Genomic DNA, 16,471 nt, shown 5'->3' with positions numbered 1-16,471 from the left:
AGATGAGTGTGTCGTATACCCATTTACTTAATTTGGCTAACTAGTATTTTTTTTCGTATTTGTTTGGTAATTTCATTATTTTCACGTACAATACTTCCCGAAACGCATTTTGCCAATTGCTGTCGATTGAAAATGTTACGTGCTCACTGCTTCGCTAACAATCATTGCTCACCTGGTTTGTTTGGTCATGTGACATTCAAAAGGAGTCATGATTGGTTGTTACCTGAACCATGACTACATATGCCAATTTCAGTGACAGTAAGTAGCAGAATGAGTTTTTAACGGTGCTCGTTGTACATGAAAAAGTTATATGTATACTTTTACTGCTGCTAAAGGTGGGAAAAAGTATTTCATGAACTACAAAATAAAAAAAAAAACATACAACATAACACACGTTTGATTTGAATCATAGTAAGTTTTATTAGTGGAGAGTCAGAAGCTGCTTGTTCATAATTGGAACGTGTATGAAGTTCAGTGTTTGAAGAAGACATATACGTTCAGCAAATTTGCCGAACATGTATATATTTTGTGGAAAGCAGAGAGAAAAAGAAATCACGTATAACGATATAACTATACAATAACGCCACTAGTGACATGAAGCAACTTTCCCCTGCAGAGTAGTTTTCAAACGAAGAGAGGCTTGTTCTCGAATCCACACTTGTTCTTCACAGAAGAAAGAAAAACACGAGTGATTCGTCTTATGTGTTTAGATGTGCCCTACCGGAAAAAGAAAAACAGAATCAGCCCATTCTCCTTTTGCAAAACTGATTTTCGGGAAGCCAACTGGAGAATAAGGTGGCACATTTGAAGAAAGAAATGAAGGCTTGCTGGAACCTGGCAATATGCACACAATGATAATCTAATCAACAGGGGAACATCTACTGTATGGATTGAAAACACTTCTGAGAATACAATCTGATGTCAATGCATAGAACAAAACACGGTATGTGTCACTATACAACAACCTTGAGGAATCTTTAGTTTATTTTTTTATCGTGTACTGACCTTGGCATTGAGAAGTCCAGTAAAATATTCCCTACAAAGTTTAAAAAAAAAATGAAAGGACATGAAACAGATACATAAGCAATAAACATAACTGCCACGCATTTGTTGTTTATGTACAAGAGTATGATTTCAATTGATCCATACAAATGGAAAATACTCAACAGAAAAAGGCCGCCCTGAATGAAAAAGTCAAATCATTCATTCAACTGGGTCAACTTGTTAATATACATGACCATTTGTGTTTACGCGCACAAGTTAAGAAATGTGTCAGTCCTTTGTTTGAAGGAAACAATGAAATGACACCTGGATGTAGCAAGACATACATTGTAATTTACATGTCCCACTGATCATGAGCTTGTGCTTATGCGCTCTGTTGGGGCTCACGTGAGCAACACACTGGACTTGGATATGGAAAATTGTGCATGTAAAACACACATTATGTAAAGCGTACATTTGTGACAGTCCACAAAGTTGGAAGCGGTTTCAATTTTTTCTTAAAGCAAATCGGAATGTTTTAGAAAAAAAGACACTAGAATTCAGTAAATTCACCGTCTGAACTCTCACACAAAGAACTAATGAGAAGTGTGTATTGCTAAACTATTGGTTTAAACCCATGAGAACTTAAGAGGAAAACAAATAACACCATGGAAGGGCCTTCATCTTTTAGGATGGTGGCTGAAAACTGGTGGGAAAAGCAAAGAAACTGTGAGGAATCGAAATCATTTGGTTTTGGTCAGTTTTTTTTTTTTTTTCCCATTTTATTTTTGTACAAATTTGCATTCAGTCTTTGGGACAGCAAGAAAATTGCAGAAATGGTCTATGTAACCACCTTTTTCAAGGGGTGTTATATTTTCATACTTTTTTTTTATTAGTCATGTTCAATTAATTTCATTTTCAGTAAAGAAAAATACAAAGTTGATACTGAAGATGGTCCTTTTCGCTAGTTTTCAGTGGTAGGCCACACTTTTATATCCTATATTACATACTTCTGAAGTCAATCATTTCATCGGGCAAAGCAGTGAAGAATTTAAACATTTATTTGTATAGATATATAATATATATTTTAAAATCATCCATACACAAAAACAAAGAAGAGAACCACAAATAACTGCAGTATAATTGCTTGGTTTAATACTTAAAGCTTAAATAGATTTTATTTAGAAAACGTTTGGACTCTAAATTGTGTGTCGGCTTTTAAGCTAGGACAAGAACTCATGTGACATCAATGAGCGCTTACTTTATAATAAGCCAATTCAGACATAATAAATGACTTTATAGTGGCTATTCCAAAAATAATGCTATTGGGAGTTTTCAACATTCCTATCTGTACAATTTAAAAGCATTTCTTGTTATATTTTACATCAAAGGCAACTTTTTTTGTAGTAAGAATAAGGGTGCATAATTTGGGGCAGTGCAATTATAAGTATTGAGGCAATTTTAGCAAAATCCCACATTGCAGGATTTATCAATACATTGTTGATAAATGGGGAGAAACCATGCATCAGTCCAAGCGCAATAATCTCGAGTTAAGCAGAATGCATACTGGGGTCATTGGAAAAATGTTTGACTGACAACGTTCTCTTCGTGCACATTGATTTATATCTGACCACATCCCCTGTTAATATCAAGAAGGTAATGGCACAGAAGAGCGTAAGGAAGCGAGGAAAAGAGTGTGCAGACTTGTGCTCTTGCGGTTATCTATGCTGGAGGGAACACTCACTTTTTAAATTAAATTACTCGACAAACCCACAGAGATAGAGCGCTAGAAAAACTAGAAAAGTGTATGTATATGTGTGTGTGTGTGTGTGTGTGTGTCAGGGTCAGAAAACGTTTCACTTTTGCAATCACGCATACAGTGAGTGGGCTGAGAGAGGGAAAAAAGAGCAAGTCTCAACCGAATAACAGAAAGCGAGAAATACTATTTGAACACTGGTTGAAGGTGAATCCAGAGTTGGCAGTTGGACTGCAAGTCAAGTGTGTAAACGGAAACTCTTGACACTGAATCCAGCTAGTGGCGTGGTAGCGAGGCAGTGAGGAGGCAAGGTGTATTGGTGAGCGAGCCCGTCTGTTGTCTGTGTTTTGAATATGGTTCAGCACCTCAGTCAAATACCTGAAACATGAATGGACGCCACTTGTGTCCTCTTGGATATATAATGGAGTGACTTGAGTTATTAGGTCCACGGTGATTGGAATGTCAGCCTGAGTTTGATCCGACAGACGTAAACGGTAATAATCAGGCTCACTGTGATGTTTACATTCCACGACTGCACGCTCATTGCTGTCATCCTTGAGGTCCTTTGTGTGCATTTCGTCTCATCTTAACGATGTTTCTCCATCATGATGTACTCCTTTGAGATGCTGGTCGAATATTGTGTAATGTCAAAGTTCCAAGGCCACGGCCAGATGCTGTTTAGGACATACTGGAGCAGCGCACGGAAGGGGAACCCATCTGGGTCAGCACCTTGTCCAACCACTGGAGGGGGCCGTTGAGATGCAGCTCGATCCAACAGGGAGTGCTGGTGACTGTCTGACGTCTGAAGGAATAAAACAGCTTAGGGTTCAACACAAATACTGTAGTACTGTGCATGTCAAAACCAAACGAAAGAAAACACATTCAGAGTTAGGAAAATAAACCAAATCTTGAATTTTACAGTGGATGTCCAGAGTCAGCAAGAACCTGACCAGGTTTTAGGCGACTTTAGGCGGCTGATGGCATACATCAGAGGTAGGCCCTTCTGAGGGTACAGGACATGAGATTTTAACAGAATTTGAGCAGGTAGGAACAGATCATTTTCAAATTAAGGGCAAATTAATTAGAACACGAAGAAACTTATTGCTATCATGTGCTATAGTGACTGCTGAGTAAAATATACCTAGGCAGGGCTCTACATCAGTGGTTCTCAACCTTTTTTCAGTGATGTACCCTTGTGAACTTTTCAGCCGAGTACCCTTAACCAGTGCAATGCATGTTGGGGTTAAAAAAAATAAAAGACTTGAAACATGCCATCAGTGTCTGATTTATTAAACTTTAGACATTTGTATTGGTCCGCAAAAAAAAAAAAAAAAAAAATCAAGCCAGTGTCGTCGGATTATAGAAGAAATATGCTATAAACAAGAATTATTAATAAATATGTTTCCACAAATAAATAATAATTAATATAAAGTGTCTGACCTGTTCTAAAAAAGCAATAATTATAGATAAATGTGTCCACAGAAAAATACTAAACATAAAGCATCCTGTTTTGGGAATACAATCGAGCTCGCTTCAGAAAAACAAATCATTAATTTAATTATTAATAAATATTTGTCCCCCCAGAAATAATCAACATAAAATGTCAGACTTGTTCTCAAAAATAAATAATTCTAAATAAATATTTGTCCACAGAAAAATATTCAACTTAAAGTGTCCTCTTTTCATATCATAGTAGAGATCTGTTTGCAAAAATAAATCATTAACTTGTCGGGTAACGAGAGGTGGCAAGTTGAGTCAAACCATTCCAGTATGGAGGACAATCTGGCTTTTTAAAATAACGAATTTGAATAACCTACTGAACATAAAATTTGCTTTATGAACTTATATTTCCCTGAAACAACTAATTCAATAATTATCTTTAAAGGATGTTCGCATGCTTCTTTATTTAAACTCTCGAGTACCCATTTGATAAAAATTGCTCAACACCAACGTGCACTATTATTTTATTGTGATTAATACAGTATATTATTCAATGCTGAGGAGCCAAATCTTACCACATGATTAGGTCCTCCAGTGTCTTACTACAATACTTGATACTCGAATACTTTTCTTGTTCAGTATTTTACCAAATGTTAAAAGGGAACTACCATAATTTGAAAGTGGTCCAGTCTTTTGTGGTGAATAGGAATTATACAATAGGCATGTTTATTCATCATTATGATTCACTGACATACCAACTGCGAGAATAGAAGATGGAAGCCAAGTTATTTGAACGGGTACTGAAAACCTAAATGAATGGATGGACCATACATTGTAATTAAATAAAATATTTAAGTAATTTCACCCCCATCATTATTCTCAATATACGTCAGCTTGTATATATTGATAGAAAGCTCACATTGTTTAGCAGTTATTAGCTTTTAATACATTGACAGTTTTTTTCAGAGTCTGAATGGTTTGACTGCATTTGAATGCATCACATACGGTTGGGGATAGCGCTAACACTGTAGACGTGTGCCATGGCGTACATTGACAACACGATTAGCGATTTTTTACCGTCTTTAATAAGTGATTGAATATGTTTTTTTTTCCACCCCAATGGTGGCATGTTGATGTTGGTAGCTCTGTGATGTGAAGGCAATAAAAATTGAGTTGCAAGGACTCCAGCTAGCCACTTTGCAACCACAGCTACAAAGGCCAACTTCAAAATAAAAGCCAAGTGTGGCCACATTGCATTGCATCGGTTGCAGTCACCACGCAGATGGCATGTGATGTGATGTGATGCCGATAACACTTAGCTGGGAGGTCTTTATTCACTGCGTGAATCATAAATAAAAGCAACCTTCAATTATTTTTACACACATTTAACGTAGTCATTCACACAATAATTTAAAACACTTTTGCAGTAATTCTTGGGCAAAGTCTGATCAAACGATTAAACAGAGCTGACCCCTGGGGGCTGGAGCGACAGGACCACCCATGGCTAACCGGTCGAGCTCCACAGCAGCAGCTTAAGAGCAACCAATGACGACAAAGCAAACCCCCCCCTCACTGGCTGTGCTGTCTGGTGGCTGGGAGGTTGCAACACAATAACTGAGCCATGAACAGAACAGATGTTTACTGGATAGATGGTTTAGACGGGCAGACAAATGTCCTGTGATCGTGCACATTTTGACAACAAAAGAGGAACAGAACAGGGATTGTACGTGTGCACAGCACATTGGAGTAGAGACAAGCCCCAGTTTAATCCTTGTTTACAGTACAAGGCATTACGCTTCAAATCAAATACAACAGCGCAAGCCCCAGTTGCACACGGCTTATGTTTAAGGTGCAGGTACACTGTATTACATTTTGTTCTGTGTGGACTCTCCACAACGAATTGATAAGAGCATGTATCCCTCCATCCACCCAATTTCTTTACTGATTGCCCTCATTAGGAGGCAGAACAGTCCATCCCAGGTGACTTTCGGCCAGGGTCACAGCAGGGGTTGGAAACCCATTCGAGTACAAGGTGAACAGTGAACAATACACGTGTTACAAGAGACACACACCTGTACTCCGCACCCCATCCTTTGACGAAGCTCATCCTGATGGTGCACATCCTAGTCAGCTGGTAGACCGCCTCAAAGCCCTGATTGACGGACTGTGCCAGCAAAGCTGCAAACTCCTGGTTGTTAAAAATCTTCAGATTACAGCCTGGAAGTGAAAGATTAGGGATTAGATTTTTTCTGATTTGCACAGCAAAAAACTTTTTTTTTCCTCATGTTAACTTCCATATGACAGTCGAGTTGGTCTTCATATAGCACATCATTCCTCTGACTGAAATAATGCAATTTGTATGTATTGTATTTTTTTATTTTGTATTTTTAGTTAATAGTTAAAAAAAAAAAAGCAAGTTCACTTGACAACACGGATTCAGATCAAACATTGACATGACAAGCTGTTGTGCTATGAAACTTGGGGGTGCTGCACGATGGAGATTATTCACAAGGCTGACAGCTCCACGTGAGGCGTGCTTTTGCCTTCTACACAAACGTGCGCCGCAGAATGACAACGTTCACGCTGCTGCTTTCGCCAAGAATGAAATGTTCAAAATTGCATGGGTACAGATTAGTCAGCCTGTGTGGGTGAGAGTCTTGAGGAAAAACAAGTCATGTTGTGGGGAGCATCGGTGGCTCAAGCCTGAGTTTTTTATTTTTCCAATAAGTACGCTTTTGCTCACCATCAAAAGGAGATCATGATGTAATTACAATTTAGGTTTTTCTTTTCATTGTTTTATTCTTCAACATGCAGTACTACTTAGACTGCCTTTTGCTTTTGTAATCATCTCATCAAAGACACTTTCGAGATATTGACAGAATATAAATTAGATGTAGCATATGGTAGCAATCCAAAACAAGAGGAAAAGTTAGTTGGAGTGGGTGGAAATACGCCTTGAATGTCAAACATACTGTATTTTGGACATCAAGAAGTGGTCGGTACCACTGAGAATGCTTTTAGGTCCAGGTTAAAAACATTTTTTTTCCTTAATTACACCTATTTTTTAGCTGTAGCAATCCAAAACAAGAGGAAAAGTCAGTTGGGGTGGGTGGAAATACGCCTTGAATGTCAAACATACTGTATTTTGGACATCAAAAAGTGGTCGGTACCACCGAAAATGCTTTTAGGTCCAGGTTAAAAACATTTTTTTTCTTAATTACACCTATTATTGAGCTGTAGTAAGCATTTTATCCCCCCCAAGAATGTTTACGATCTTTTCCTCCACTGTAGCAATTTTACTGAGCTCTTTGTTTTTTTAATGTACAGCAAAGTGTATAGCACATTTTGGAAGTCCAGCTCAGTTTTATATAACTTTGTTGATAAAAAAATGCAAGTATTTTTTAACAATTACCTGCAATACATAATTTATCATTTAAATTATGTCAGCACTACCACTGAGTCATCAAGTCATGATGCTTCACATCTGCCGAAGAAGTGAAGTGAATCAAACAGGACAGGGCATGTCAAGGCTGATTGAAAAACACATGAGTACCAGTATGAATTTTCTATCAAAATTATATATTCATGCTTACGATGGCACATGGAAATAAAAAAAAAAAATAAATAAAAATAACATGATTTTAGTTTTTCTACTTTTTTTCCTAATATCCTAATAGGAGAGTTGACTCAAACTATATGTCTAAAAAATAGATTATTTTGCCAAGCAGAAAAAAAAGTGTGTTTGAAGGTGTGTTGATGTTCAAACTGTCCTTTGTTACAGTGTCTAAAATATTAACGTAGCTTTTTTGGGGGATTAAAACTCTTCTTTTTAGGTCTATTATATTACTCTATTTAAATGTTTTTCATTATCATGATACAAGCATTGTCAGAGATAATAGAACATTTGAGAGCCGATGGCCCTGAATTAAGGTTTTGCCTAATGCTGTAGGAAAATATTAAACACTCTTTATGAGTAAAAACCTGGCGGTATCTTGCAGACTGTGGCGGGGTGCCACCCATATCGCTGGTTGCAGTTGGGACTCTGGACAAAAATGGCACTGTCGCTGAGGCACTCAGCGAACACCTCCCCTCCAATGTAATACAACCTCACACCACGGCCTGCAGGGTACATTGGAAAAAAGGTAAATAAGAGATAAGATTTGAGACATTTTGAAGTGGTAATTGGGACTGTTAACAGCAAATACCTATGTGCCTCCTTGTCATTTCAACAGTTGCATTCCTGTTGACATTGCTGAGAAGTCCAAGGCAAAAGCGTTCAGAGTTGGAGGGGTCAGTGAAGCCATCCACAGTAAGAGAAGGCTGCGAGGCGTGGAATGTTTCTCCAACACGCTGGTTGAGCTCATAGTAGGCTATAGAGCACCAGAAAGCTGGCTCACTGTAGGTTACCGGCTGAAGGTCTGTTGGAAAAATATGTATAAAATAAATATTTAATTTAGGGATTGGTGTTTCTTATTCAACCTATTTCCTGTTAGTTTAACTGCAATACATATATATACATATATATACATACATATATATACATATATACATATATACATACATATATATACATATACATACATACATATATATACATACATACATATATATACATACATACATACACATACATACATACATACATACATACACATACATACATACACATACATACATACACATACATACATACATACATACACATACATACATACATATACACACACACATATACATATATATACATATATATACATACATATACATATATACATATATATACATATATATATATATATATATATATATATATATATATATATATATATATATATATATATATATATATATATATATATATGGGTTTAAATTATCCTTTATTGCGCAACTGCAGCTCCAACCAATAGGTTAATCTTTGAATGATTCCTACAAAGAAAATTTAAAAGCTTTCCCACAAATCCATCATCACAATGAGAGGAACTATATCAAGAAAATAATAAGATTTACCCAGGCCATGGCTGACAGGTGACAAAGTATTAGGTGACAATTCGGCTGGTGAGCCTACCACACAACACACAAACAGATGCAAACGCTAGTTACAAAAAATACAGCTCGGTAAAATTTCAAAAGAGATCATTTTTTAAATACCAAAGACTCTGTAGAGTTCTCCAAATTTCTTCCAAAAAATTAACTTACCCGATTCCATACTTTGATTCATCTGCTGGTCACTAGCTTCGCCATCTTCACTAATGTAGCCAGGCGGGGGAGTCTCTGTAAACACATTATACACAAATAAATATGTAATTATCATTCTATACAAACCAAACAATAAAGTTTGTAACATCTGTTATCGTGTGACCATGCCTGAAATGAGCATTACTTAGACCTCTTTTGATTTTCCTTTTAAATGTCCCAAAAATTCTCGTTCCAATTACTCAAGACCTTGTACTACGACTTCAAGGGCTTGTAAAAGTCTTGACTCTTTTAGAGGCTGCACAGCAGAAAAAAGTGAAAAGGCCATATTTACATAATGACTTGGAAGACATGATTAGAGTCACGTGTGGGTGTAAGTTGTGCAGATTGACGACTGACCGATTGATAACTAGAGGTGTTCAGAGGACAAAGCTAAGAATGGCCTCATCAATGGTGAAAGGAGAAGTTGAATTCAAAACAAGACACTGTCATAAAGACAACTTGTCATATTTATGACACAATGGTGAAAATCACTAAAATGGAATTACCAATAAAAGCGCAATTGGTTCACTTGTTCACTGTAATTCAGTGACTGCTCAAGGGGCTCTGTATGAGAATAAAATGCACATTTTTTTTTCCTGGCCTTCCGACATTTTTCTGGAGTTAATTTCTTTGATACTGGAAATTGAGCTTGAAACCATAGCCTATTCTTTTCATGTTTGATTTTGATCCAGATCACTACTGTAAAATAAATACCTCGAACATGCACCATATTGCGCGTCGTCGTGCTTACAGACCTGGTATGTAGTTATTAGGAGGATCTATGCCGGCTGGGAAATTGGTGTTTTCAGGGATTGAGTTTGTAAAGTCATCTAGAGGCGGCAGCTCCGTCAGGATCTCTGTATGGCGTGGCACCAGAACCGGCGGCAGCACTGTGGAAATATGAGACAAAAAATGGCACTCGTCTTTTTCCCATGCAGATGTCGGTCGTACGATGCACAGAAAATGCATAGCAATTCATCGACTACCATCATTGCCATTGAAAGCATTATGTTGATGGCAGCCTGATGATGACTCCTAGCAGTACATACTGTCCTGTATTTACAATCTACTTCAAAGAGATGATTACCCGGTGTCTCCACCCTCTGGTAATGATAAGGGTTGACACACACTTCATCCTTCTTGAGGTTGAAGGCGTACTGACAGTTGTCAATGGCCCGCAGCTCATGGTGGCTGTGAAGGTCGGGCCATCTCCACAGGCGACAATAGATAACATGCGGCAGGCCCTTACGGTGAGACACCTGAAGACGCCCATCCAATGATCTGAAATCATTTGGAGAGGTGATGCCTTTAACATGTGCCTTTTTATGCTAATGATCAGATGAATAACATTATATTCTGTCAAGTGCTTTAAATTTCATTTTCTGTTTTCGTAACTTAGGTTCATTATTTCCAAAACGACACATTTATAAAATGGAAGAATACACAATACATGTGAGTGTATTCACCTGTTGTGGTCAGGGTATCCGTACATGCCTGAAGAGTCCCACTGCTCTATCATGTGGCCTGACCCTAGACCCCATAGATCTGAGCAATTGCTATAGACACACGCGCGCACACACACACACACAAAAGCATGCATACACACAAACACACACACACACACACAAACATAGAGGACATGAGCAAAAAATGACCCCAAAAAATGTAAACAGACAGTAAATGTATGATGTCCCATTCCAAATCAGTAGGATGGAAATACAAACAGATATGAAAACAGTTGCAATTATAAAACAACAAACTTGACAGAAGTTGAAGAGCAAATTTGGGTGATATGGCCAAAAGTAAAATTGAAAGTGATTAATTTGAATTCATTTTAATTAAACTAATAAACAACACAAACATCTATTTAAAGGTTTGATTTCTTCTAAAAAAAATCTGTGTGCAAAATGTTCAGGTAACAGTAAAATAAATCAACAATAATGTTTAAATCAGTTTTAACATAAAAATAATGTTCATACTAGTTTGGGGAGAAAAAGGCTATTCATCTCATGCGCCAAACTTGCCACAATAAAGCAGTTATGAATACACTTGTAAACCACTCCAGCATTGTCAATCGAGCAAAACCTCCATTTCACGAGTTAGCTCATTTTAAAAGTGTCGATTTTTTAAATGACAACTTAATGAAATTAATTTAACGGATCATAAATGCTTTCTAGTTCTCTCTGGTTACTGTTTTGGTTACTGCTTGGCAAACTGTTTTAAACATAGGACACATGTCATTCTATTGAAGGAAAAAAATGACAGTTCATAAAATAATACAACTAATACTGCACTTGCTTTCATGTATAATTGGTCATTTATACACATTGTTTCTAGGAAAAAGACACCTGAGCAGCACACAGAACAATAACTTAACAAAAGCTATGAAAAAAAAAAACACAAATGCAAATGACTGTTTAACACGTCAAGAGCAAGACAAGAAAAAAAACTTTAAAAAAATTAAAGAACATAAAATGAATTGTGTGTATTTGCTGTGGCATGGCTTATGATTGATGCAACACATGCATGCAGACGATAATAATCACCAACTTTCTTGGCATGCCAAGCAATGGAACTACTACTACTACGAAAGGTAATGAGTCCACCAATGCTTCGGATCTTTCACACATTTCTTCAATGAACTTTTTTTTTTTTTAATCCTAACAAAAATGTACACACGTTTCCTCCTGACATTACACTTAACACAATTACATCTGTCAGTTTGCTCTGATGAGAAGAATCAATTTCAGAAGCAATACTAAGCATAAGACTTCACAACACAAGTGTTCTAGTATGGTAAATGCAGCAATAGTAACTGAGAAATGATAAAATAACAGTTATCTCATGGATGGAATCAACATGATACCACAAAGTATAAGCATAAAAGACTAATAATAATAATAATGATAATAACAATCCACATCCAAGACTGTTGCCAAGTGGAATCTGAAAAGCACTCTCACACTTCTTGGCTGAAGTACAGAAAGAGTTTTGGCGGTGGAGTATCTTTGCACATAAATTTATGTATTTATAAATACAAATCAGACAAGGCTGCACTATTAAAACCAACAACGTGAAAAATGGGAGCTGAATGGTTTCACGTGTGAAATTTTGGTTTCCTCTACCCCGGTTTCACTTCTGCTATAAGGTTAACCTGTGTGACCTCAATGAAGAAGTGGGCTTTCCGTTGCGCAACTTTTCAATTTTCCTGCAAGTCTGTGGCATAGGGACATGTGTTTAACGACACGTTATGTATGCCGTGTGGTCACTCAGATCACAAATGAGTTCAATCAAGCTCGACTGGATTCTTCAGAAATCTATTTGGTGATGATGTTGGCTTTCAAGTTGATGTACTTAAAATATAAATCCATTGGAAAAAATGTAAAATGAATCACTCAAAATCAATCCAGGCTCAAATTCTGATCCATCATAAAAACACTAACTTGATGGTGTCCAAGTTTGTGTGACTTAGTGGTTGATATTTTCCAGAGTAGTTTGGATGAACACCAATTCAAATTGTATCACATGGGGGATTTTCGATTTTGGCAGTAATTGTTTTGACAGACATCAGTTTTAAGACGAAGCTCCGAGAAAACAAAAATAACAGTGTTTGCATATATATGTGCGTGCGTGTAGGTGTTTGTGTGCATGTGCGGTCCCATCTCACCTGGGTATGGTGACACACTTTGTGTTGATGTTCTGCGTGCTGATGGCTTTTTCCAGCTCATCCAGCTGCCCCGTCTTCTTCAGCTTTTTCACCAGGCTCTTGACAGCTTTTTCACACCATTTCTCCTCCTGCCCGCCTCCGTTCTGCTCCCCAACTCCTCCGATCCCACCTCCAGCTCCTCCTGCCGGAGTCTTCTTCCATCCCAGCAGCCGCTTCACCACCGGAGGAGTGAAGGGTAGTATGGAGGACATGTTGTATGTACGTTGTGTACGTGAGTGTTTTGAGCTAGCCTCTTAATCTGATGTAAAGGGAACAAGGGAGGGGGAGAGGGATTTAAAGCTGTTAGGCTGTATTTCTAAAATCCTTCAGGAAATAAAAGGACAAAGACAGAATATACATGGATATTTTGTCTAGTCCAATCCAAGTCATTAGTATTGAGGAAAATATGAGAATATTAGAAAATGGAATGTGCAAATGCAGGGGAGCAGAAAGCGGAGCATCCAATTATTCCTAAAATACAGTAGAAGGGGACAAAGACATGTCAATGTTAATAAAAAAAAATAGTGATGAAAAACAAAAACTCATAGTGGCAGCTGCCATAAATTTGTGAGCAGAGCCGTTGGTTTGTTGAAATAATTGTGTCAATACAGGGTATCTTTCGGTTACTAGGTCAGCCTCTAAAACCTAATCCATCTTAACAGAGGTGACAAATCTTCTGTGTTGATGCTGATACTAATCAAACGCTAATCCCATGCAAAGGTACCTATCCCATTATCAAAACCAGAGTTAACCTTCTCTTGCTAAAGCTGTGCAGTGTTCGACCGCATTAAACCTGGGCCGCCGGCAGGGTCAAACATGGTGCCTCTGGTAATTTCATACACACGTGGGTGAAATGTGTTCATATTTTCTCCTAACGAGAAAGAGAAAAAAAAAATACAAAACCAGGAAATCTAGGAAATCTATTAGGAAAAAAATTAGGAAATAAATTAGGAAAATAAATAAATTAGGAAATCTATTCATTGATTAAATATTTGACAGCTTATTTTATTATTAAAATAATTAGGAATGTTTTATAACCCCCCCAGGGATCGGTCCAATACCATTACTTGGTAGTGGTACTTGCTCATCCTTTACAACAAGGTCACCATGATTTGTGTACATTGCCAACTTATTCAAGTTATAGTTCTGTGCAACAGAAAAGGCCCGCTTTCACTTGTACCCTCATTCGAGAAATAGTGATTGAACGAAAAGTCATTCCAAAGAGAAGGACCAATGATGAAATGCCTTAATACCCTCTAAGGCTTCGCTTAGTTGTCAGAATTGCCAGTCGTGTCTGATCTGCAGACCTGATACATGGGGGAGTCTTGGTTGCTCTTTTTCTCTCTAACATCACTAACCCCTTCAATTTTGAATTAAGCAGTAAAATGCACTATAAATACGGTTTTGTAACCACTCACGATAGAACAAAGCTTTACCATTCCGCCAATTTGAAATGAGTGAGGCCGACCAATAGCAGACCAGTATTTCCGTGAGGAGACGCCGACCAATAGCAAACCAGCATTGTAGTGACGTGTTGGATGGAGGCATTGGCGGCGACAGAAAATAAAAACGCCTGCAGATGGAGACAAAACAACACAAATACAGCCAACCCCCTAGGGTCATGCCAGTTGTTTTTGTTGCAAAGCGGGGAAAGTACCTTAAAGAGGGGATGAAAAAACTCAGTATTCAACATCACAGCATGAAAAAAACGTAAGCCAGGGATGCTGTAACCCAGGGGTCCACTCTATTTCCTTCCCAATGCCATTTATTGCTCTGTGTATACACAATAGTTTCTTCTGAAATAGTCAATAGTTTCTTCTCAAATATTTGACTGCAATACTAGCACGTTTACTTATTAAATCTATTAGTGACAGCCCTGAAAATAGTCAGAAATTTGATTTGTTTGGTTTTTTTTAAGTATCGATGTGTTCTAGGACTTTCACATGTAACCTCATCCGATAGTGCTCTTTCTAACACTGAGATCAATTAAGTCTCCTGCATGGCAGTGAAAGTATGCCGACCAAGGGACTACAATACCATTATTAAATTTGCAGAACACACCGATTGTTTTAAAGTCCCTCAAAACTGTCACACTTATGAATGGAAAGTGATCATTTCTGTTTTCCTCTGAAAGTAAGAGCACCCTCTGAGAAATTGCATTATTGGTTTCAATGCTTAACAAATTCTATCCTTACCAATATGAACTACAGTAGAGTATACATTACGAGAAATAACTGCTCCGTGGTGAATTGTTTGATACCAGACAAAGAGACAGCGACAGGAAAACCCGCCAAGCAGCTGCAGAATAAACGTATCTTACAAATGGGGCAATTAAGGACGAAATTTCGACACATATTATGTCCCAATGCTGGAACAAAACCCGAGAAGAACCTTCCAAATTGCACACAGTGTAGTTTTGCAAGGCACAACAAAAATCTCAATCCGTGTTGATATTGCTCCAATGTCAAAATGAAATGCTAATCGCGATTACCAGGGCCTTGTAGACAAGACAAACGGACGTATTTTGTCTGTAAATCTCAAAACTCATTGTGGGAAACTGTATCAATTCTCTGTAACCACCCCCAATCTAAACACACACACACACATTCGCTAAACGTGTTTTTGTGCTACACGGTCCGAAGAATAAGCTAATGCGCTCCGCCGCAAACGAGTCCGTCTAGACTTTGACAAACAGCAACAAAAGCGAAGCAAATTATCACGTAATTGTAAAGAGCCGATGCATTAAATGAATACAAGTTTCTTTGTCTTGGAATTGCTGATCCTCCCTCCTTCCCCCCCCCCCTCGGCTTCAAAAGCGAGTGCGAAAAAAAAATGCTAGCAAGCTTGCTACTTTGTCCGACAGACAAATAATCAGGTCCTGCTGCATGTTTTGTCCTCCATAAATTGAATATTATCAATAGTTAAAGACATGCTTACCAACTAAGCAGGTGAAAGATAGTCAGGTGGTCACTTAAGTACCTGTCATCATATCCAGCGTTTTCATTTTAAATTGGTTCAGCGAGTCTTAAAAGTGGATATACAACCAGCGATCCACCGGGATGATGGCCCCTCATTCAAAGCGCAACCAAACTGTATGGCCAGTAGCGAAACACACCAAACCATGTTTGCCCCGCCTCTTCTCTGTTTTTATTGGATGAGTTTATTGGTTCAAGCAAGGACTTTGTTCCTAGATATATTTTCTATTGGTTGGAGTCAATGTCAGTTTTATACTACTGTGACGCATGCATAGGTTGACGCTGTTTACGAGTTCACCTCAACTGCCCTATTATTATTATTATTATTATTATTATTATTATTATTATTATTATTATTATTATTATTATTATTATTAT

The 16,471-nt window shown here is 37.7% G+C and overlaps 1 protein-coding gene across 5 annotated transcripts; it reads right to left on the bottom strand.

Annotated features, from left to right (window-relative positions):
* Positions 1-395: 395 nt before the first annotated feature.
* smad2 (SMAD family member 2) lies at positions 396-16,201 on the bottom strand. 5 transcript variants are annotated; one of them, XM_088434682.1, is made up of 11 exons: positions 16,056-16,201; positions 13,080-13,377; positions 10,879-10,968; positions 10,500-10,693; positions 10,168-10,302; positions 9,374-9,448; positions 9,185-9,238; positions 8,383-8,595; positions 8,159-8,296; positions 6,250-6,394; positions 396-3,539 (listed from the first exon to the last, which is right to left on the bottom strand). In XM_088434682.1, exons 2-11 carry the CDS (start codon positions 13,328-13,330, stop codon positions 3,416-3,418), a joined length of 1,419 nt encoding a protein of 472 aa, XP_088290808.1. In that variant the 5' UTR covers positions 13,331-13,377; positions 16,056-16,201; the 3' UTR covers positions 396-3,415. The 5 variants fall into 5 exon arrangements, with proteins under 5 accessions (XP_088290808.1, XP_088290810.1, XP_088290807.1 ...); XM_088434684.1 differs by having other exon boundaries at positions 13,080-13,589; positions 16,098-16,192; XM_088434681.1 differs by having other exon boundaries at positions 13,080-13,589; positions 16,056-16,191.
* Between the last annotated feature and the right edge of the window lie 270 nt (positions 16,202-16,471).

Source organism: Hippichthys cyanospilos, chromosome 15, assembly GCF_059441005.1.
Source record: "Hippichthys cyanospilos isolate Australia breed blue-spotted pipefish chromosome 15, RoL_Hcya_1.0, whole genome shotgun sequence".
NCBI classification, from domain to species: Eukaryota; Metazoa; Chordata; class Actinopteri; order Syngnathiformes; family Syngnathidae; genus Hippichthys; species Hippichthys cyanospilos.
The sequence above is the reverse complement of the archived record's forward strand: the minus strand, read 5'-3'. Positions and strand labels throughout refer to the sequence as shown.

Excerpts from the sequence above, each read along its gene's own strand:
- smad2 (XM_088434682.1), bottom strand. The coding sequence starts at position 13,330 with ATGTCCTCCATACTACCCTTCACTCCTCCGGTGGTGAAGCGGCTGCTG. Across the intron at positions 10,969-13,079 it reads AAGTGTGTCACCATACCCAG|CAATTGCTCAGATCTATGGG; the intron begins GTGAGATGGGAC and ends GTGTGTCTATAG. Across the intron at positions 6,395-8,158 it reads AGTCTGCAAGATACCGCCAG|GCTGTAATCTGAAGATTTTT; the intron begins GTTTTTACTCAT and ends TTTCACTTCCAG.